Raw genomic sequence first — 23,895 nt, forward strand, 5'->3', positions numbered from 1 at the left:
GAGTTACGTCAGACCAGTTTTGAGGCTGAAGACAACTGTGGTGTCACCGCCAGACATCACACTTGCTAGGTGGTAGCCTTTAAATCGGCCGCGGTCCGGTAGTATACGTCGGACCCGCCTGTCGCCACTATCAGTGACCGCAGACCGAGCGACGCCACACGGCAGGTCTAGTCTAGAGAGTCTCCCTAGCTCTCGCCCCAATTGTACAGCCGACTTTGCTAGCTATGGTTCACTGTCTACATACGCTCTCATTTGCAGAGACGACAGTTTAGCATAGCCTTCAGCTACGTCATTTGCTCCGACCTAGCAAGGCGCCATATTCAGTTACTATAATTACTTGAAGAATATTTTCTGAACAGATAATATTGTGAATCATGTACCGTCAAGAGCGACGTTCATCATTAATGGATTAAAGTTAAGTATGAAACTAATTACGGCCTGGTTTTTGAATTCTCATTCCTTGTCATGTTTCAGACCTCACGTCAGTATGGTTCTTCCCTCCTCACGCAGCCTGCGTGAGATAAAACGAGTGCATTTCGGCCTCCACTCGTAACACGGTGTTGGCTCTTCTGCTAACACAAAAACAACAATAACAATAACAACAAAAACAAAAATCATACAAATGAGCTTTAAATTTTTTGTATTTAGTTGGTTTAAGTACGTCAAATACATAATAGAAATAATAATACTCTTTCTTGGCTCTGTCTACTATGGGACTCAACTGCTGTGGTCATCAGTCCCCTAGAACTGAGAACTACTTAAACCTAACTAACCTAAGGACATCACACACGTCCATGCCCGAGGCAGGATTCGAACCTGCGACCGTAGCAGTCGCACGGTTCCGGATTGCGCGCCTAGAACCGCGAGACCACCGCGGCCGGCAATACTCTTTTAAAATAAAACATAATTCCTTGTTGTAACTCTCCGTAAAATAAATAAGCCGTGTTCATATCTCTGCAAAGAGTGTAATATTTAGGCTGCTGAAGATGCTTCACAAATAAATCAAGCGAAACACGATTGGCCGATAAAGAACTGCCTTTGCTTTAAATGAAATTTACGTTCCTTACGTTTGCTCAAGTAAATGCGTATTTCTCTCACTTATTATTTTGCAAGCTAGAGAGACAAACGTCTTATCCGAATATCTCTGTATAAATTATTTCCTACATAAGCTATAATCTCTGAGTAGGCAGAAGTATTTGTTCAAAACAGGGTAGATGAAATTATTCAGCTACTCGAATAACTGATGGCTTGAAAAAGGCATGAGAGGAAACATAATGTTGTGGAGAAGCATCATTCTGAGTTTTTTATTTTAACGACAAATGCTACCTTCACAAGGCACGGAATTCATTCGATCGGCGACCGTTAACCTACTAATTCTAAACAACGTTGTATTCCTTGAGACCTGTTATCAAATTACCGACACGCGAAACTGCAACGTAATTCAATAATTGATGCGTTATGGCGAGGACTAACTTACAGAAGTAGTTTACTAGATAGTTTGTAATGAAAAAATCGCTTTTGATTTTGTTTCCAAGCGGACAAAGACGCAACTCTACATGGCAGACAAGCGTAATATCTTGCGATACGATCAGCCATCGTAATTCGGCAACAGCTCACGTATCTGCCTGGGGCTTTCGCGTTATCTACTTTGCAATCACCATTTGAAGGTCCATCCACGTCACTGTTTACGTGCTCCATTAGCTAACAAGAACCTTTTTTTGTTTGATGTCGTCTCATGTGGTCCAGCACATTCAAGTTCGCATTAAATACAGCACAGTGTATTGTCAATATATGTGGCAGGTGAAATAGAACACACGTTAAACGTGTCTACTAAGGAGCCAATGAAGTTCCACCCCGTTTGGAACAGACAGAACAGTTAAGATTTCGGTGCTCTCACAGTAAATTTGTGATCGCCCTGTATGTGACCGTAGATGCGACACGGTGTCAGTAAGTCCCACATTTGTGGACATCCTGTGGAGCGGCTTATGAGTGTGTAAAGATTTTCTCGGGGAACATGAAGATCCGCCCTAGAATTCGATGACTTCGAAAACTCGAATTCTCTTGTAATTTTGAGATATTCTGTGATTCATGCGTCTTGCACCGATTATCAACCCAAGTTCAAAGTTGTTAAACTCACGACGAGCTCTCATGTTCACTATTCACCTGCTGAAACAGACTGCTCAGATACCGTGTCTCCTCTCGCGAAACACGCCGAGTCTGTACTCTGTTCATCATAAGAATAAACTTGATGTACACGTAACACCATGTATTCTTCCGCGTTTGCCCGAATCTCACTGGACTTCGTTTCACGTGGAGCGGAAGTCAAGCTGTGACAAGTACAGTCAAGTACGATCATAGGTATACGTTTTATTCTGTGCTACAAGCACATAGATCGAACCGTAATGAGCCGGCCCGTGTGGCCGAGCGGTTCTAGGCGCTTCAGTCTGGAAGCTCGCGACCGCTACAGTCGCAGGTTCGAATCCTGCCTCGGGCATGGATGTGTGTGATGTCCTTGGGTTAGTTAGGTTTAAGTAGTTCTCAGTTCTAGGAGACTGATGACCTCAGATGTTAAGTGCCATAGCGCTCAGAGCCATTTGAACCATTTTGACGGTAATGCGGGACAACAGCTTTAATAGTGCATTAAATTTTGACAATACTGGCCAGCTGGCGGTCCAACTAACCTGCATGGTGTGATCAGTTGCAGTTCAGATGTAAAAAGAGGTGAGCAGAGAAAGAGTATAGCTTCGAACGTCATTTAATTTTTAAAAAGAATGAAATAATATTTGGCAAAACTCCAGCACTACTGCGCGTTTCTTAGGTGACCAGACTGAATGCATAAAATGCTCTCGTTCTACCCTTACATAGTATTCTAATTAGAAACAAGTGTGATGAAAATTTCTAACTTAAATACAGGATAATTTCTGTGAGCGAGCTATTTGTGATGCAAAAGCGTACTGCAGGTATTTCACCGTACTGTTGAATACTGAAGTCACTGAAGGTATTAATTACAGTCAGTCGTCAGGTAATCTCTTAGCTCCTTCCTTATCCGAATCCGAGAAATACGTTTCAGTTCTGGAACTGTCATCTGCTACGTTGATAACTTGTCGATCGACAACCAAATCCACGAAGCCACCTCGGCGCTGTATTTTCTCCTCTTCTTTTATGATGTGCCGTTCTATATCCCACCAGCGTTGGGCAGTACATGTGAAAAAGTTGCTTTCGTTATTTCCAGGATGTCTGGCATCTTAACTGTGTTGTTATTTATCGGGTCTGATCCATTAACTTGGGTCCAGATCAGTTCTGTTGGGTTCGTATTGTAATGGTACCGTGGCAAATGAAAAAATGCAGCAATCGTATGGTGTGCTCGAAGGTGAGAATGTGATTGTTTTCCATGTTTCTCGACACTTATCTACATCTGTGGTATAAAATAATGGACTAAGTCCAAATAAAGAGTGTTTGGTTTATCATTTTTGCCTTCAAAAATTAAACTGTTATGTTTTCTTAATTTAAGCAACCTTCATTAATAATCTTTCAAAAACTGATGATGAGTTTTACATCTACGAGATGTAGGTATTTCAAATTGAACATGAAAAAAATGACTGTGGTAAGACTTGAAGCAGCGAACCAGCAACTGCAGTAAATTACCATTATACTAAACCGCCGACACCTCTATATATCCAATGGGAATTACTCTATTCTAGAAAAACATCAAAGCCGGTTATCTCTTTGAATTTATAAAAAACATTGAGAACAACCAATTTCTCTTAAATTTTTAATCGAGTTCCATAGATCAGGCGTTTTCATACTGCGTTTTAACAGCGCGACAATCATAGCACAACAGTGCAGAGACTGCGACTGTACACGATTTTGAAATAAAAGCTACACAGCTCAAGTGTGATTAAGGAATACGTTGATGGCTGTTAATTCATCTGAATGCCTTAAAGTTTCATTTAACGTAACTTAGTAATAGTAAATCGTATACTTAAGTAGGACCTATTTCCAGGAGCGTAACGACAACAGTGTACGTGTGCTACGGCTTCTGACCAATCATCGCGTTTGTGTATGTATACATCAGTTCTATTCTTATGATGAACGGAGTATAGCTGCTATATTCGAGCGTCTTAACACGGCAAGTGGAACAACCTTTCCTGTTACTTTTGGGCACTCACTTCATTATAAAAAGTTGGACAAGTGCGAACAGGACTCGTGCACTGAGGGTTCTGAACAAACGTAATTATTTTATAGATTGTTCATCAATTTCGGATATCGAAAATGTTGACGATTTTGTGCCGTTATCAATATAGATATTGGCAAGATATCGGTCCTGGGAATTCAAAGACCATATCAAAATCTCTACAGTAGTGAAGGAAAGTAGCCCAGATACACAAATGGAAGCAACCGGGGGGGTGTAAGTTTATGTATGCAGACACAAACATAATCAAATATTTTATATTTATTTAGTGCAACATCACTACTACTTACAGTTTATATTTCCCTGCAGTAATATTTGCTTGTTATCTTTTTAAGAATGATGAATGCAGTGTATGTTGCAATGGCAAGACATACTTTTTATATAACATGATTAAAATTTTCGAATTTTTCCCCTTTACTTTAAATGTGGAGCCTCGCTGTTTGTCAATTTAGTCCTTATAGGTTAATGGAAAAAAACGTATATATTTTGATGGGTGAGTTTGCGAATATCAAAACATAAATGGCTTCATCTTAATTGCATTCACTTAGAAGTTTAAACTTTTGACACCCCTAAGGGGCGATAGACATTAATATGTGACGCAAATCTGAACTTGAAACGCCTACAAAGCGTTCTTAGCAGACAGAGAGGCGGATAAAAAATGACAAAAATGTTTTTTCGTGCGATATAATTACAAATTTCTCGAAATTTTTTCCTTTACTTGTACTGTGAAATCTTGCACCTTGGCAAGTTTCTTGGCTGGATCACGGAAAGTACCCCACAGATTTTGTTGACTCTGTTTGCGTATGTTCAAATAAATGATGTACGTGGCCGTCTCTACTGATTGCGTTGACTTATAAGTGTAAACCGAGCGAGGTGGCGCAGTGGTTAGCACACTGGAGTCGCATTCGGGAGGACGACGGCTCAATCCCGTCTACAGCCATCCTGATTTAGGATTTCCGTGATTTCCCTAAATCGTTTCAGGCAAATGCCGGGATGGTTCCTTTAAAAGGGCACGGCCGATTTCCTTCCCAATCCTTCCCTAACCCGAGCTTGCGCTCCGTCTCCATAACGACCTCGTTGTCGACGGGACGTTAAACACTAACCACCACCACCACCACATAGAAGTTTAAATTTTTTACACCGTGCAGGATCTTAGATTTTATTATGTGATTTAAAGTGTCAACCTGGTGCGCCTACTCATTCAGAAATGTTAAAATGTGTGTGAATTCCTAATGGAGCAAACTGATGAGGTCATCGGTCCCTAGACTTACACACTACATAAACTAACTTATGCTAATAACAATACACACACACACATGACCGAGGGAGGACTCTAACCTCCGGCGGGAGTGGCTGCGCAATCAGTGACATGGCGCCTCTAACATACTCATTCCAGAGAAAAACGGTTCTTAATAATCTGACCGACAGACAGAAAACCAGATAGACAGACAGACAACAAAGCGATTCTATACGGTATATAATTAAATTTTCCTTGAGACTAAGAGTCCCAACTTTAATACGACATCGATGGAAGCTGAATAAATGCATTAAAATTTGTGCCACGAGCGGAATTTGAACCCGGCTTCAATTCTCCACCCTGGCACAAATTTTAATTAATTTATTCAGCTTCTATCGATTCTACATGGATTCCTTTTTACTGACTGAGGCACAGGATCCTAAAAAGGATTCAAAATCAAGTTTAGAGCGGTTTATCATGTTGAATTAGTCAGTTAAAAACAATGTTATAACTTACGAAAAGTCGAAATGGAGAGTATTCCTAGTATTGCTGTAAGAAACTAACTTTCACCATAATACTCCCAAAATAGAAATGCTTGCACTCACATACAAAGGCTCGTAATGGGTGGCTGAGCAAAAGTATGGTTCATAGGTGCTTGGCACCATGTGGAATCGTAACGTGATGAGAAGTGACATCCGTCAACTTCTACCAGGACTGATCATAAACGTTCCTGTGCCAAATATAGCTTTGCAGACAAAATCAAATACTGCCAAGCATGATCGTCTGACACAGAGAGGCTGCGTTTATAATGAAGCCTGGGCCGTACATAGCCATCATAGAGTTAAGCAGGGGCTTGACTTCCCTTACCCACCATGTACAATGTACGCTGCATTTTAACATAGAAAGCGTTATCAGCGACTTGTTTTTCAGATCCTTCAGGCGTAAAAGACACGTAATTTTCTAGCCAAATAATTAAAATTTGCGATGTTATTTCTCAGAAAATTTTAACCACGTTGACAACGACTGAAAGGAACACGCGTGGAATTTTCTGCTTTACTATTGTCCTCTGTTCCAGCCTACTTTGTGGTCTTCGTTTCGGGCGTGCGTTCAGTGCTGCGGATAAAGAGTTAAAAATGGAAAACAGTAATAACAAAGTAGCGAACGGCGCTACACACACAAGGCTGCAGCTCTACTGGCTAGCAGAATGTAAATAGTGAAACTGAGATAAAGTTAGAAATAAATGAACAGCAACTAATGTTACGCTATTTCCTTGCACACCTATTTTACAAATTATAACAATAAGCTATAAGATTTCCAGATTCCTTAAACTCTACATCTGTCTTGTTTCACAAATGTCATAAACGTAGTTTTCTACAGCGTCAAAGGCATTGCAATTTGTATGTACCCACTTGCCACAGAAAGTGCAGTCCAGTAATTTCAGACGCGAAATCCAGCACACAAACAGGGTCACTATAGAGAGAGAAAGTCATATTAAACTATTAAGCTTCATAAAAAGTATCTTTTTTTCCTTTATTGATTTGAGATTTCCCCCCACCTGGGGAGGGGTGGGCTGACAGCAGCTTATTACGCCGATCTACAGCCGAGAGAAAAGTTAAACAAACAATGGTGAGAGAAAAACAATAAAAAGGTGATAAAACTGTGGCTTTGTTAATAATAGTAAACTGGCAGAAAGCTGCGGAACTTAAAATACAAAAACACTGTGGTGACGATGCGGATGAAGACACATAAGAATGAAACAGGCATCTTGTAGCTCCTGAATGAAGAACGGGAGAGCTAGGAAGCTAATCTCTTCGTTCAGTTTTCTTTTAATTTTGCAATTCTTGATCTTCCTTTTAGTTTTTCCGTTCATGGGTAGTTGGTGAGCTATCTGATCAGGTGTAACTTCACTGTAATTTGGTTGTGGTTCTCTTGGGTCGTTGTTGAGACTTTTGACCAGTTTTCATGCCTTCCTACTACTGTGCTTCATGTCCGTCTCTCGTAGGAGGTTACACCACTTTTCCTTTCTCGCTTCGGAGATAACAGACATCAGTTCCTCACCTCCCTGGATCGTTTCCTCTGAGAAGGGGTCCTTATTGTACAGTTCTTCATACTTTTTCAGAGCTTCCTTGCTGCTACCATGGCGTCCAGCGATATACTGGGTGCGGCACCTTCTAGGTATGCGCCGTCGAGAGATTTTCTTGACAAGGTCTATAAAAGTTTCATATGATTGTATCTCTGGTTTAATTTCCAAGATCTCCTTATCAAGCTCCTTTGTGAAAAGTTCCCAATGAGCTTTTTTTGAAATTGAAGCGTCTCTTGAAGGGCATTACATCTGATTTCATTACTGCAGTAATGCAGCAAGTTATTGCTTTGTGTTGCGATCTTGGAATTGGGTCCTCGATTTGCTTTACAGTTTGCAGGGATACCTTTTCGGAGACATAGATGTTATCTGGATTGTATCCTCGTTTCCACCTTCCGCTGTTAAATGATGCAGGCAACTTTGGGTCATGTATCAATTTCAGTTTCGTCTGGTCTGCCCAGATCTCCAGCATTTCGCCATCGTCATTTGTCTCTTTATAACCCCATGCGAGACCGTGACAGTTAAAATCTCCTACTACAACTTTAATGTCTTTTGAATGGAAATTTTCAGGCTCCGTAAATTTGAACCTCGCACTGGGTGGTTTGTACACGGATGTTACAGTACATGAATGTAGCTCAATAGTTAAAATTTGTATATTTTCTTCGCAGTTCAGAGCACAGGAGCATATGTCTAAGTTCGGTTTCACAAATATAGCACTTCTGTACCTTTCGTGTGGTCTCTCAAGAACTAATTTCATGCCCTGTATTTTTGGTCTATGTCTAGTTGGTGCCCTGTGTGTTTCTTGTAACACTAAAACATCACAGTTGTTTCGTTTGCACATGTCAGATAATAAAATTTCTTTATTTACAGCTAAGCCTTCAATATTGCAGGAAGTTGTCACTAGTGATGGTCTTGATAAAGGCCGTTTTTGGGGCTCTTCGGAGAGCTGTTTTGTCATCTTTGGTTTTGGTGCTCCGGTGTTTGCAGGATTGGCCGACTAGGTCGTTTCCAGGGGACGCCCGATTGCTTGTTGTTCGAGTGGTGAACGCAATCTTCGTGGAGGCTCCTGCAGTGTCCCCCAGTGTCGAACCTGCGACCGTAGCACCTAGAACCACTCGGCCACAGCGGCAGGCCGATAATAATCACTTTTTGTCATGTGAAGTTAATTTTAATGGGTATAACGGACACATCCTCATTAGTGGATCGGAGTAAAATTTGAAACAGCTCAAAACATATTACAGCAGTAATTGAAAATTAGTGTTCTTCTTACAGTTTGGATGTATAATCCGTTATGTAAGTGCATGAATTACACACAGATAGTACAAAATATCGCCTCAGTTCTTTCACAGCCCAATAGAGGGTGTCTTTGTCCTCCATGCAATTACCATAAACCAGTAATTTGTTTTCATTCTTGATTGAAACATACAAGAAGAGACGTGAGTGCAGATTATGCGTCGCTGTGTTTTTCTGTAGACATCCTAAAGGTCCGAAAATGAGCAATGCCGTGGCGTCCAAGTTTATGGGAGATTCAGTCATTTTTACAAAAATGGGTAACATGCTATGAATTGGTAAAAAACGTGGACGACTCTGAAAACGCCTCTCAGTGGGTAAAGTGACTCCAAAAGTGGAAAAAATTGTTACCAACCTTTTTTCGAGAAACCCATTCTTAGCACTGCGTCAAGCGAAATTCACTTTAAAACAGTTGTTAACGCAAATTCGACTCATTTGGAGGTCTCTTCCACGTGCATACGTGGAAAGCTCGGTTTCAGGCATTACTCTGCGATGCCAAGCAATTGTCGACGCAGTAGGTGACGGGACGTATTATTAATTGTAAGTGCGTTTTTCTTTTGTTCTTATATGATGTATTTATATGTTTTAGTTTATTTTCAAATACTTTTTTTACAGATAATCCTACTGCGCTGTTACCTAACAGACTGTAAATGAATAGTAACAAAGGAAAAAAAATTCAAATAGAAATTGGTAGATACGGCTCGCATTTTCGTTTCTTCATAAAGTTGTGCTGGTCTTCAACATCTTGACGGGATTAACAGACATATGTCTAAAAACCGGGACTATATAGGCGGTTGAACAACCCCAGAAGTGATCTCCCTGACAATAATGCCATACCAGAATTTAATTTCGTTCATGTGGATCAATCTGACGTAGAATTCTAAATCACTACTGGCTTCCACTTGAAAAGAGTGACACAGAAAATAAGCTTCATATTAATGGAAATCGTAAACTAAGTGTTACTAACGGCTATCAGTTAACAAAGAAAATTAGAACAGAAGACCGAAAACAGCATTTTATGCAATAGTTAATGCAATATTTGACGCACTGCCTTAGTGAAAACGTGACCAATCTCTGACAGGTTGTGCTGCCTGCCTCGTTAGAGTGCAACCCTAATCACTGTCTCTCCATTAGCGAAAGTTTGTTGTTTACTTTTGAGAGTCACATATGGCCTCTTCCCTCCATTCTCACTTACTTTGAGAAGCTCAGTTCTGCTGTGTACAACGATAATCTACGATAGTACTGACTCGATATTCAATGTAACAAAGCGCTAAAGAATACACTTAAAAAAAAGGAAAAAAAGGCCAATCTGAAAGCCCGACAGGTAAGGCTGTCCAGCCATTACTTCTTCAAGTAGTATTATGAGCCCTCTCAAGGTCAAAAAAATATTCGTTAGGGGATGCCTACATCGGAACTCCTATTGAGGAGCCGAATCCGTAAAGTCCAGGTTATCGTTAATAGACTTGTATCCACTAAACCCACACTGAAAGCAGCTAAGGAACCTCTGGATCCTAAAATTAAGACAGGACTGCAGTTGACTCTCCAGTCCAAGGTCTTGCATACGCGGCGAGTGATGAAGTGCTGAACAGATCTCCGATCCTCGCTAAGTCTAAAAAGGGAAATCAAAATAGCTTCCGTTAATCAGTAGGTTAATGTTCATGGTTTCTAAGTAATACCAATAGATTCCCTTAAAATTCCCGGTGAGGAGTAACAGCACTTGATTACGAATTTTGTCATTTCACGTGCCCCAGAGACTATTTAATTTAAGTTGCATTGTTAATGCAAATGAAATGCCTAATGTTGTGGTAATTAGATCCAGAGTGACATGACCAATACCTCCTCTACTTTTGACAAGCATTCCTCAGTGCAACATGTCCCTTATTGTAGACTGGCACCCATAATTCCACGAGAGGACATGCTGACTACGTAGTTTTTCCGGTTACCATAACGATCGTAAGCTTTTTTATGAATTTATATATGTTTTGATAGACTTTTACATATTGAGTATGATACTTGTAACAGGTAGTACAGGTATTGCTGTTGTTATGTGGACATGTGTCCGGAAACGCTTAATTTCCATGTTAGAGCTCATTTTAGTTTCGTCAGTATTTACTGTACTTCCTCGATTCACCGCCAGTTGGCCCAATTGAAGGAATGTTGGCTTCGGTGTTTGTATTGACATGCGACTCATTGCTCTACAGTACTAGCATCAAGCACATCAGTACGTAGCATCAACAGGTTAGTGTTCATCACGAACGTGGTTTTGCAGTCAGTGCAATGTTTACAAATGCGGAGTTGGCAGATGCCCATTTGATGTATGTATTAGTACGGGCAATAGCCGTGGCGCTGTACGTTTGTATCGAGACAGATTTCCAGAACGAAGGTGTCCCGACAGGAAGACGTTCGAAGCAGTTGATCGGCGTCTTAGGGAGCACGGAACATTCCAGCCTATGACTCGCGACTGGGGAAGACCTAGAACGACGAGGAAACCTGCAATGGACGAGGCAATTCTTCGTGCAGTTGACGATAACCCTAATGTCAGCGTCAGAGAAGTTGTTGCTGTACAAGGTAGCGTTGACCACGTCACTGTATGGAGAGTGCTATGGGAGAACCAGTTGTTACCGTACCATGTACAGCGTGTGCAGTCACTATCAGCAGCTGATTGGCCTCCACGGGTACACTTCTGCGAATGGTTCATCCAACAATGTGTCAATCATCATTTCAGTGCAAACGTTCTCTTTACGGATGAGGCTTCATTCCAACGTGATCAAATTGTAAATTTTCACAGTCATCAAGTGTGGGCTGACGAGAATCTGCACGCAATTGTGCAATCACGTCATCAACACAGATTTTCTGCTAACGTTTGGGCAGGCATTGTTGGTGATGTCTTGATTGGGTCCCATGTTCTTCCACCTACGCTCAATGGAGCACGTTATCATGATTTCATATGGGATACTCTACCTGTGCTGCTGGAACATGTACCTTTACAAGTACGACACAACATGTGGTTCGTGCACGATGGAGCTCCCACACATTTCAGTCGAAGTGTTCGTACGCTTCTCAACAACAGATTCGGTGACCGATGAATTGGTAGAGGCGGACCAATTCCATGGCCTCCACGACGCTCTCCTGACCTCAACCCTCTTGACTTTCATTTATGGGAGCATTTGAAAGCTGTTGTCTACGCAACCCCGGTACCAAATGTAGAGACTCTTCGTGCTCGTATTGTGGACGGCTGTGATACAATACACCATTCTCCAGGGCTGCATCAGCGCATCAGGGATTCCATGCGACGGAGGGTGGATACATGTATCCTCGCAAACGGAGGACATTTTGAACATTTCCTGTAATAAAGTGTTTGAAGTCACGCTGGTACGTTCTGTTACTGTGTGTTTCTATTCCATGATTAATGTTATTTGAGGAGAAGTAATAAAATGAGCTCTAACATGGAAAGTAAGCGTTTTCGGACACATGTCCACATAACATATCTTCCTCTGTGTATGAGGAATATTTCCTGAAAGTTTGGCCGTACCTTTTTGTAACATAAGGGATGGAAGAACAGTTACATTAATTAATATTCTGTAAGTGAAGGTGGGCAGTATAAGGCTAATTAACGCAATATATTTATTAGTTAGGTGCTACGATGTTATTCTATTATTATTGGTAATTTTTCACAATGCACAGATGACAAAGCTATGAGAGAGGGAGTATTGGTATGGACTGGGGAGGATGGGCAAGAAACTCGGAGAATGTTTTTCGAAGGAAGGATCCCACCTTTCACCTCAGGCGATTTGAGAAAACTATACATGGATCAACAAATTTGTACGGAAATTTATACTAACCTGTTCCAAGATGCACGTCTAGTGATTACATCACTGTTCCGTACAAATAACGGTACGTGTTGGTGGTATCGGTAGGTAGGACATAGGACATGTGCTGAAATGCCTACGTTAGCTGTACTCAAAGAGGAAGGAAAAAAAGAAACAAAAAGAAGTCTCACTTTAATGCTATTAAAGTTCTGAAAGTTTAATATGTCCTAAATGAACATTGCACATTCCTAAGTCTATTCGGTTAAGATACAAAGCTACCATAGTTAATAGGAAGAGCAGTTTGTTAATGCTTGGGTCATATTTCCATAGGAAACAACTTCCATTTGAAAAGATTCCTGAAAACGTAAATAATGGCAGTACACTATTGCAGTTCTCGAAACGTGTTTTATGTGTCTTAAATATTTACCTCACTCTCTATTTCCAACTTTTAACTCTTCTTTGTGGAACACGAGTAATTCTCATATCTGTTTTCAAGTTCATTTTTGGTGCTAAATGTTCACGCCTTACTGTGCATCGTCCAAGACGTCTAAGGACACAGTCCGATAACAGAACTATAAATCGTTTAATCGCGACCCACATACTTATCTTCTATCTCTCGAAACCGTGCGTCGTGATACGGGCATGAAAGAGAAATAAAAATTATTCAACTGAGATATTTCATTACAATGTTGAATACCGAGGACGATAGTGTATTCTTTATTATTTTAGTAATTCTTTCTGCAATAAGTCATTGTTATAATTTGTTTAGGACCTGACAGGTCTAAATTTCTTCAGGTTTTTATTGACGGCATTGTAGTCGGGGCATGTGGCGATTACTTCAGATCATGTAAGCTATTGATTTGTTGTTGGTTCTAATTAGACGTAAGCCTCGTACTGGTTCTGGGTTGTAATAATACGCTGACGAGCCGGAACAGTGTTACCACTGCCCACTGCTGCACAGAATGTCTCCAGCTGGTGTTGCGAGCATATGATACAGCAGGGAAAGCTTATAAGCGGAGCAGAGGCAAGTGAGATTCGTTCTAGCGATGATAGAATGACGGAAGGAACTTCGACAAAAGGCCCGTTGTTATGGCTTGATACCAGTGAACGAAAATTTTAAAAACGGTGTAGGCGATCGGCAGCGCGCGTGCCGCTTCCACGAGCTTTTGTGCAAAGTGAATGAAAGGCGGTGAAACGACGTTTAGGCGACAAGGTGTGGGACGTCCACGCATCGTCACAGAATGTGGAGAGCAGAGGCATAACCCGCTCCATAACGCATCGCAGGCAGCGGGTGGCAGTCACGACAGTTTTGGAGCAAACCGTTCAGCGCAAATTGATGAACATAGTCCACCACCGTAGGCGACCCTATGTCTACCATCACTGACACGAGGACATCGCCAGTTATTATTTCAGTGGACATGAAGCGATCGAGATTGGACTGCGGATCAATGGAAATGTGTCGTCTGGTTGAACGACACTAGTTTCTAGTTGATGGTCGTTCGCAAAAAGCTGTCATTCAAGCGTGCGGTTGCTCTAGACATGTATTCCACATTCCCAAAAAGCTGTCATTCAAGCGTGCCGTTGCTCTAGACACGTAATGCACATTCCCAAAAAGCTGTCATTCAAGCGTGCGGTTGCTCTAGACACGTAATGCACGTTCCCAAAAAGCTGTCATTCAAGCGTGCGGTTGCTCTAGACACGTAATGCACGTTCCCAAAAAGCTGTCATTCAAGCGTGCGGTTGCTCTAGACATGTATTGCACATTCCAAAAAAAGCTGTCATTCAAGCGTGCGGTTGCTCTAGAAACGTAATGCACGTTCCCAAAAAGCTGTCATTCAAGCGTGCGGTTGCTCTAGACACGTAATGCACGTTCCCAAAATGCTGTCATTCAAGCGTGCGGTTGCTCTAGAAACGTAATGCACGTTCCCAAAAAGCTGTCATTCAAGCGTGCGGTTGCTCTAGACATGTATTGCACATTCCCAAAAAGCTGTCATTCAAGCGTGCGGTTGCTCTAGAAACGTAATGCACGTTCCCAAAAAGCTGTCATTCAAGCGTGAGGTTGCTCTAGACACGTAATGCACGTTCCCAAAAAGCTGTCATTCAAGCGTGCGGTTGCTCTAGACTTGTAATGCACATCGAAGGGACACTGGTGGGGTCATCTGAGCTTCCATGGGGCTTGTGTTAGTAGACACCATGGCAGCTATTATCTACGTCAAATTTATTGTGAACCACTTTTACCCATTCACCTTAGATCTGTTGCCCGATCGCGATGGTGTCTTCCAGCAGTGTAGTTATTGTTACAAGAACAGAATCCTGTTGATCTGTAGGCTTGATATGAACCCGATGGAAGACATATCGATCGATGGCGGGAGCCGGCTCAGGGCCCACAAGCCACCGGCCTGTAACTTACGGGAATTGCGAGACCAGAATGTAGACATCTGGTGCCGCCTACTCCTAGAAACCTAACCACTGCTTTTAGAATCCATTGCACTCAGAATGGCTGCTATATTATTTTACAAAACAAGCTATTAAGTAGATGGTTATAGTAATTTGATCGATCAATGTGTATTTCTTTTTCTGATCTACGTTACTGTTCTATAAAACCAACACAGTATTGAGCTACTCTCATCTTCTCTCACGAGTTGCGATATACTCGAAATAATGTTGCACAGCGATCCAGGTAATATTTATTTTGTTATTAATCGAGTCGTGGATCACAAAAGTTTATTAATCACTTGATTAATTTCGGTCAGTCATGACCTTAATAAACATGACAAGGTAGCTTGATGTACAATGTCTCCAAATTACATAGAACACAGAATCAAAAATTATTACAAAAGAACATGACAATATTTCACTTGTCATGTCTAAATGTCAACGCGTGGGGCGCAATGATGTCCATGGTAGTCAATTTTTTTTCCCTTTGTGACAAACCTTGTACACCTGATTACTAACTGTACGGTCCATATGCACAATGACACGAATTATGTAGTAAACCGGATTTACTCAGGTCCGGATATGTCATCGTGTTTGCTAATAATGGTTTTCGATTCTGTATTTTATGTTATTTGGAGACATTGTACATCAAGCTACCTCTCTATGTTTATTATTTTTTCGTCTGGAGATGGTCATCGTTGACCGTAATTGATTACCTGATGAATAATGTGGTCAATCTTTGTCATTGTCAAACCGAACATGAGGAATGCCGCCCAAGGTCTAGAGTAACACACCACATGTGACTTGTGTGTCTAGCGGGGGTGGAGGTGAACTGGGCAGCATTTTTCATCAGTCTGTACCACTGATGAACACAGTAGCGACCCAGAGAAAACGCTCGTTTCAGTGTAAACTGAGAAATTTTAACTGGTCTGCTGATTATGTATAACTGTCGTGCTTTAAAAATAGTCCGGGAAGCAACTCATTGACAACACAAGAGCAAGACATCTAACATAAATGGAAACACAGTCCTCAAATTCGCATGGTTGTGTTAAATACATAGACAAACATTACCGATGCACCGTTGCAAAACTGAACCCTGCGCTCCTGAAGAATAATCTAAATTTTTATTTCGACCACCCGACTTCCGCAGCACGGAAGTCAAATGGAACGGTATGCAGTACAAGAAAGATCGAGTGAATTGATTTATTATTGGAAGTATATGGGAAAATATGCTGCGACAGAACTAAAACTGAACACGTAACTCCCGTAAGTCGTTTCATGTGGTCTAAAGCTGATGACGTTAGTATACTCTATTTTGCGCAGTATTAGCTTACTATATCCTTGTCTGTTTTCTGTAAAAGTGAAAAAAGAAAGGAAATAATTTTAAGATTAAACATTATTTTGAAGCCAAATCTTCCAGGCTGTTAGGCCGCGTCACGTCCATCTACAGATTCTTCTACACCGTCGGCGTTTGGACCACATTGCTGGGACCTTATTCAGGGTCTCACAGTGTTCGCGGTTAGGTAACTGGGAACATCACGCTGGCAACATCCTTTCATAAGGACACAGGTAATTTTCACAAACTGCCACATGAATGGAACAGTGACCCAGATTTCATTATTTCACATCTATGATCAATCTCTTTCAAATTCTGAAGGTGGCAGGTGCAAAATACAAGAAGCGAAAGGCTATTTACAATATGTACAGAAACCAGATGGCAGTTATAAGAGTCGAGGGGCACGAAAGGGAAGCAGTGGTGAAGAAGGGGGTTGTAACTTATTCCCGATGTGTTTCGATCTGTATATTGAGCAAGCAGTAACGGAAACAAAAGAAAAATTTCGAGTAGGGAAAAAATCTATGGATAAGAAATAAATACTTTAATGTTTGCCGACGACATTTTCATTCTGTCAGAGACAGCAAAGGACCTGGAAGAGCAGCTGAACGGAATGGAATGTTTCTTGAAAGGAGGGTGTAAGACGAACATCAACAGAAGCAAAACGAGGATACTGGAATATAGTTGAATTAAATCAGTTGATGCTGCGGGAATTAGATTAGGAAATGAGACACTCAAAGTAGTAAATGATCTTCACTAATTGAGAAGCGAAATAACTGATGGTTGTCGAAGTAGGGAGGATATAAAATTTAGACTGGCATTGGCAAGGAAAGCGTTTCTGAAGAAGAGAGATTTGTTAACATAGACTATAGAATTACGTGCCATGAAGTTGTTTCTGAAAGTATTTGTATGGAGTGTGGCCTTGTATTGAAGTGAAACATGGACGATAACAAGTTTAGACAAGAAGAGAATAGAAGTTTTCGAAATACGGTGCTGCAGAAGAATGCTGAAGATTAGGTGGGTAGATCACATAAGTAATGAGGTGGTACTGAGTAGAACAGGAGAGAAGAGGAATAGGAATATGTGGCACAACTTGACTAGAAGAAGGGATCGGTTGGTATGAAACTTTCTGAGGCATCAAGGGATCACCATTTAGTATTGAAGGGATGTGTGGTGGTTAAAAATCGTAGAGAGAGGCTAGTAGATGAATACACTAAGGAGACTGAGAAGGATGCAGATTGGAGTAGTTTTTCGGATATGATGAGGCTTCCACAACATAGAGTAGAATGGAGAGCTGCATCAGACCAGTCTTTGGATTGAAGACCACAACAGCAACATGATTAAATACTTACTATGTCCTCAGATTACCAGTTTCGGTCTGTTTTTAAAACATTTCTGAAGATGACCGTTCTTGACCGAAACCGGTAATCTGAGGACGCAACAAAATTGAGATCACAGTTGTGAAATTAAAAAAAAAATTCTACAGGTAATTTTCTTACCAGGTGTTTGCTAACGAGGCCTCTTGTCCGTTTCTAATAATCTTGGCCTCGATGGCGCGATAATCATAATGTTCCATGCTTATAGCCCGGCCCCACAGGCCTCCCTCTGTTCCATACATGATTCACATACTATTCCGCGCTGAAATGTGTAGACACTTAATGGGACACTTCCTGAGAGATTATCGGATGATTTTGACCCTGTGCTAAGAAATCGTGCAGAAGAGTAAAGCCTCCGAATTTTTTTAGCGAAAACTCGTAGAGCTTCTGAAATAAAAGGAAATTCATTAACATTCTACGTCTTTATCCTTCATGTCTACGTATTTCTCCTACTGAGAGACCAGTTTGTTGATAGCGCCACTGTTGAATATTTGTCTTTGTTGATGAAGCCACGACATTATCCCTGCTTGCACTGCTTCACCGCTATCAAAGTGAAGATTTCGAAGGTGTTTTTTGATTTTCTGGTAACTATATGGAAGACGAGTTATGAGAGAGAAGCCAAGGCGTTGGGTCGCTGCAAATGTCGCACCGCTCGTGTGTGGTCTGGCATCGTGACGTTGAAGGAAAGCGTGTCTCATATGTGGAAGAATGTTTCCTGCGGTTAGAAATTCGATTACAGCACGCCATTTCTCACACACCGACACAGTTACTCAACACACCACCATATTAGTTTCTGCAATTTTGAGCCCTCGTTTGCGGGACAGTGGACCGAGTAATATATATATGAAATGTAATACCTCATCGGGTTTTGACAAGCGAACAAAAAATTCGGAGACATTACTTTTCAGCACGCCCTCGTATGTGACTCCGTTTCAATGAAATGATGCACGTCCACCTTCTTAGCCGATGCTCAACGCGACAAATCTTCCTGCAGAGGGACAGGTTCCTTTCCTGGTACTGCAAGGAATTCTTGCGACAGGACTTCCCGGGTTGGTTTCACCCTAGTGATGCAAACTCAGGAGTTACCTGATTGAGAAGGGGCGTCTACGTGATCGAAACGTCAACAACGGCGGCGAATGCGGTGTGCTGAGCTCGTGCCCCTCGTGCGATGAATGAGGATGGCACGGCGGTCGGTCGACTATCTCATGGTCTTCAGGTACTGATCGTGGGTTTTACTTTCCTTTTTTAAACAGCAGTACGTTCCAAGTTATAGATGGTTTGATGATCACATGCATCCATGACATCCTGGAACCTCGCCAGAAATTGTTCTTCTGCTGCCCGAAACGCCTCAGTTGGGATGTTGTCTACCTCAGTCACTATGCTCATCGTCAACCTCCAACGGGTGTTAGTGTCCCGTTAATAAACCTTTCCTTTGGGTAACCCCACAGCCAGAAATCACACAGGGTCAAATCTGGTGATCTTGGAGGCCACGAAATTTTTAACCATCGGATATTAATTAGGTTTTCTCGAAAAGTGCTACGGACTAGCCGACCTCTTGAGCAATGCGACGTGGAGCTCTATCGTGCATTGAAACAGTTGAGTCCAAAGGAGCTCTCTCCCGAAAGGGCGTGGGTCACATTCTGGCGAAGCTGGTCACAGGAACGTGGCCCGTTCACGCTGCATGCCCTTCGTCCTCGAGCTCCCAAGTTTTTGGAAGAAAAATGGACCCATAATGGAGTCACCCGTGAAGCCGAAACACACAGTGACGCGTTCGCTACGAAGGGGAACATCACCTACGTTCTTTGGCGTTGAGGATTGCCAGATTCAACAGTTCTGAGTGTTCACTGCTGCACTGAGCGTACAGTGTGCGTCATAGCTCCACAAAACGTTCCAAGGCCACATGTCTTCAACTTCAGATCTTGCAAGGAAACGACAAGAGTTAAGTGTACTCGAATGTCTGAGTCGCTTGGCAAAAGTTGGTCAGCAGTGTGAAGTTTCTACAGCTATCACTTCACAGCTGTTAGCAGCACCTTTCGGACAATGGACCATGGAATGTTCAGCTATCGTTACCCAGCTTGTGCACTACTTGAAGATCCCATATTGCGCCCAAAATTATTAGTCTCGGCAGCAGTAATTTCTTCAGTTGTTTGTGGCGCAACTGATTGCATGCAGTTCCCAAATTGCCAATTAATTCAAATTTCCTAATCGTGTTCTTCGACCCCGTATTCCCTTAACGCATCGACACTCGTCAAGGGCAGCAATATTATAGCTGTTGTTTTGATAAAACAGCCTTACCTCGTCCAGACCCGTGTTGACTGTCTGAAACTGTAATGACCACTGATGCTTGTGAATGTCCCCCGTCGCCATACCACTACCGGCGCCTAACGGCAAGTTATGCTAATGACAGTGTACAGTTTGAGAATCATCCATACAATGTTGAGGATCCGTAAGATAAATAGTTTTCTGTTCAAGCAGCGAAATTTTAATTACAACCTCCCTGTACAATGCACGAACGCCTGTTGCTGCTAAGACCTTTCATGTCAACGTGCACATGGCGACTCGTCAGATACACTATTACAGTGGCGTCCAGAACAAGGCCTAACTTTTTGTATCATTCATTTACGATTTCATAAAGCTATGTCTCCATAAAGCCAATGGCCTTGTCTCAGTGGTAATACCGGTTCCCGTCAGATCACCGAAGTTAAGCGCTGTCGGTCTGGGTTAGCACTTGCTGGGTTAGCACTTGGATGGGTGACAATCCGGACTGCCGCGCGTTGTTGGGAAGCGGGGAGCACTCAGCTCTTGTGAGTTAAACTGAGAAGCTACTTCATTGAGAGGTAGTGGTTGCGGTCTCGTAAACTGACGTAAGGTCAGGAGAGCGGTGTGCTGACCACATGCCTCTCATACCCACATCCAGTGATGCCTGTGGGCTGTGGATGACACAGCGGCATGTAGTACCATTGGGCCTTCATGGCCTGTTCGGGTGTAGTTAAGTTAGGTCTTAATAAAAGCATTTTATGGCAAAGCAGGAGCAATGGAACGTCATAAAATCTCTAGAATCCTCTGAAAAGCCACTGACTGTCAAGGAAAACGACGGAGTGGTGAAGTTTACGATCAGGATTGAATCACTGTTACATCCGGTATGTCAGTGGGACTTTGCCTAGTTCTAGGGATCAGGTTGTAGATGGTGAAATGGAGAGAAGAGTTAGTCACGAGAGATCAGGAGACTGCACTGCAGCACTGAAACGAGAGATGTGCGAACGGAGAATGTCCTGTGCCAGCCTTGAACCGAGCACGTTGCTCGTTGTAGAGTCATAATCTTGGGTAGTCACAGCAGTCGTCGTGTGCCACTAGTCACGGTAGAGTCTTGGCACTCACTGATCAGGGTGTCCTTCTGTGGATTTATGAACAATGAACAGTGTAATATCTGCAGTTTCCCTTTGAACAGCTGACTCCGCAGTTAGGGTTCCCTTCCCACTGACTTTCATCGTGTACGTTTCGTTCCGATTGTACTGATTCTTTTCTGGCCGGTGTAGTTGATGGTTCTTCATATCCCTTTCGAAAAATAAACACAAACCATAAACTATTATAATTATTAATGAATAGCGTATGCTATTTGTTTCTTTCTCAAGTTACCAGTCGCTCACATTATTAACTAACGCGATGTGGCAGCTATAGATTAGTATGTAGTTGGTATTTTGTAACTTGTTTTGGGGTTATTTATTTACTTCAATAAAAGACATCAGCATTTGGAAGAAGGTCAGCGTCATGTCACATGTGTTAATGCAATACATACAGTGTCACTCTTCCGGTTATACTGTTACAATTGGATGCAGTAAGACGTTTCAGGGTTTGCGTTGCCATGAATTACTTAAAAGTTAGCGTCCATACTGACAAGATATTTTTTCCTTTATTCTAGACAGCTATTGATATGGTGACAATTTCATCTCCTTCTGATTAATATTCTCCAATATTCTTTCATGTTTTAAATGTGTTCCTATTTTCTACCTTCAGACCGCTTCACAGATTGCCTACATCTACTTCTGTCTTGGAATTTTTCTAAATTTACAGCTTTCCTTCTCAAAACACGTCTATCTATTGTTTCTTCTGCTTTTATGTTGTGTATTCATAAATCATTTTCAGCTTAACGGACCCAGCGTGTTTTTACTAAGATATATTTATACTTCATTTTCTACTTCTTATGTACAATGCATAATTTCTTTTTTTTTTTTTTTTTTCAAGTGTCTGGAGCATGGCCTTGGGAAGTGGGTCTGCTGAAGAACAAGACAACAACAACCGAGGCTACGCCCTCCAAAAGTTCAACTGTAACGACGGGCTCACCAAGCACGACGACTTCCACACCGCCCACCCCAGAGTCAACGCCTCGTCCTCGATCTCGGCCCAGGAACAACTCTAAGAAGCATCATCACCTCCACACATCCACAACCCCACAACCGACAACAAAGGACTACGCCACTGATGCGACTACCGCCACCGAAGCGACCCCACCTTCCGCCCCACAAGTCGTTGTACAAACGGATCCCCAACTCTTTGCTTCTGTCCAGCCTCAACTCCCAGCGGTCCCTCCACCTGAAATGTCACCCATAGTTATCGTCGAGCCTGACTCCTATGCCGATGCTAGCCGTGCTTACCGCTCAATGTACGAACAACCATACGGCAGCATGTATCCACCTCCAATGTCGTACGCACCTCCATTGCCATACTATTCTCCTCCACCTCCACCGCCGCTGGCGCGATATCCCTCCCCGTATGACCCGTACGCATTCGGAGGGTATCCCAGCTATCAGTGGCCAGCGATCGAACCATCCTACCTGCGGCCTTATCGCTCATACCCCTTTGCACCTATGCCCTCTCTACAGAGCTATCCAATTGACTACTCACCATACCCATGGTGGCAGCCTCAGATTCAGGGGATGATGGTAGGTGCAGACGGCTCAGCTGCACCAGCCATCCAAGGTGGATGCACCTCAGAGCCAAAACGTGACCGCGAAGAGTTGACGCCTGCACTAAAGGACGCGCCAGTGGACGAGAAGGTTGAGGAACCTTCCCCAACATATGTCAGTCTCCTGCCCAGCTACACTGCCAAAGTGGACTCACTTGGTAGCTCAACGAGCACGAGAGAGGGGAGCAATGTGAAGGTAGAAAAGCCTTTCATTGTGGAGGAAAAGGCAGAGCAACCTAACATTGCCCATGGAAATAATGCTTATGGCGTGGGTGATACTGTTGGGAAGGAGAACCATATTCTGAGAAACAATCCTTACCAGCCAGCCCCACCAAGTTCATATTGGCCCGGATACTACGAGCAGAATCAGTGGCCACAGTGGAATCAGTGGCAGCAGTGGCCGGCTTCTCAGCAATCTCAGTATCCGTATAGTGCGGGACCACAGCAGCCATCAGTTGTACAGTCCCAGAAAAGACAGGCTCCGTTCTATGGGTGGGGAGGACGACAGTACGCGTAAGTGGTACTTCTCCAAGTGCGACATACATTTTAATTTTCACTATTAGTAAGTCTCTACCTTCAAAAAATTTTGTGCACTACTTCTTTGCCGGCTGCAAAGTGTTAAGGAGGGAATAGGCCCATCCGTTCGCCTAAGAAATCATGGAAATATAATCGAATCTAAAACTGAACGGCACGGAAAGACGATTACCGCCCCAGACTGTGGATGACGTTCAGCAGCGTCACTGAGGCTGCTGCTATGCTATAATGTCACTTTACCGCTCAGCTCAAGAATTCTTTTTATTTTTTTCAGGTCTTACCATTTCTAAGAAGTAATGAAGCACTGCACAACAAAACGACTTACATATCAGTCATGTAGTGAAGTATGTAGATGTATTATTTAAATACACAGACAATAATTTTTGTATGATTATACTACATCTTTCTTTTTTTGTATCTATTTTACTCTCCCTCTCGAAAAATGCATGGGAAAATCTATCTGACGTGAAGATTGCGGCGTTTCACGTGGATCTCAACGTCCATGAGGAACATGCATTGTATGAAACGAAAGAGAAATAGTGTGCTAGAAATAGGACACTGATTATTGACTGAGCTACGGTAGGAGAAAAGAGGTTACGATATTACACCCTGTTGCATCATATGTAGTGGTGTCCATATGGAGAA

The 23,895-nt window shown here is 42.4% G+C and overlaps 1 protein-coding gene across 1 annotated transcript in view; it reads left to right on the plus strand.

Moving 5' to 3' along the window:
* Nucleotides 1–23,649, plus strand: part of LOC126267977 (uncharacterized) — a 37,700-nt gene extending 14,051 nt beyond the window's left edge. Inside the window, exons 2-3 of the mRNA XM_049973324.1 lie at nucleotides 21,996–23,229; nucleotides 23,525–23,649. Coding sequence (XP_049829281.1) covers nucleotides 21,996–23,229; nucleotides 23,525–23,540 — 1,250 coding nt within the window. The 3' untranslated portion in view covers nucleotides 23,541–23,649. The remainder of the gene's footprint in view (nucleotides 1–21,995; nucleotides 23,230–23,524) is intronic.
* The last annotated feature ends 246 nt before the right edge of the window (nucleotides 23,650–23,895 follow it).

Source organism: Schistocerca gregaria, chromosome 4, assembly GCF_023897955.1.
Source record: "Schistocerca gregaria isolate iqSchGreg1 chromosome 4, iqSchGreg1.2, whole genome shotgun sequence".
NCBI classification, from domain to species: Eukaryota; Metazoa; Arthropoda; class Insecta; order Orthoptera; family Acrididae; genus Schistocerca; species Schistocerca gregaria.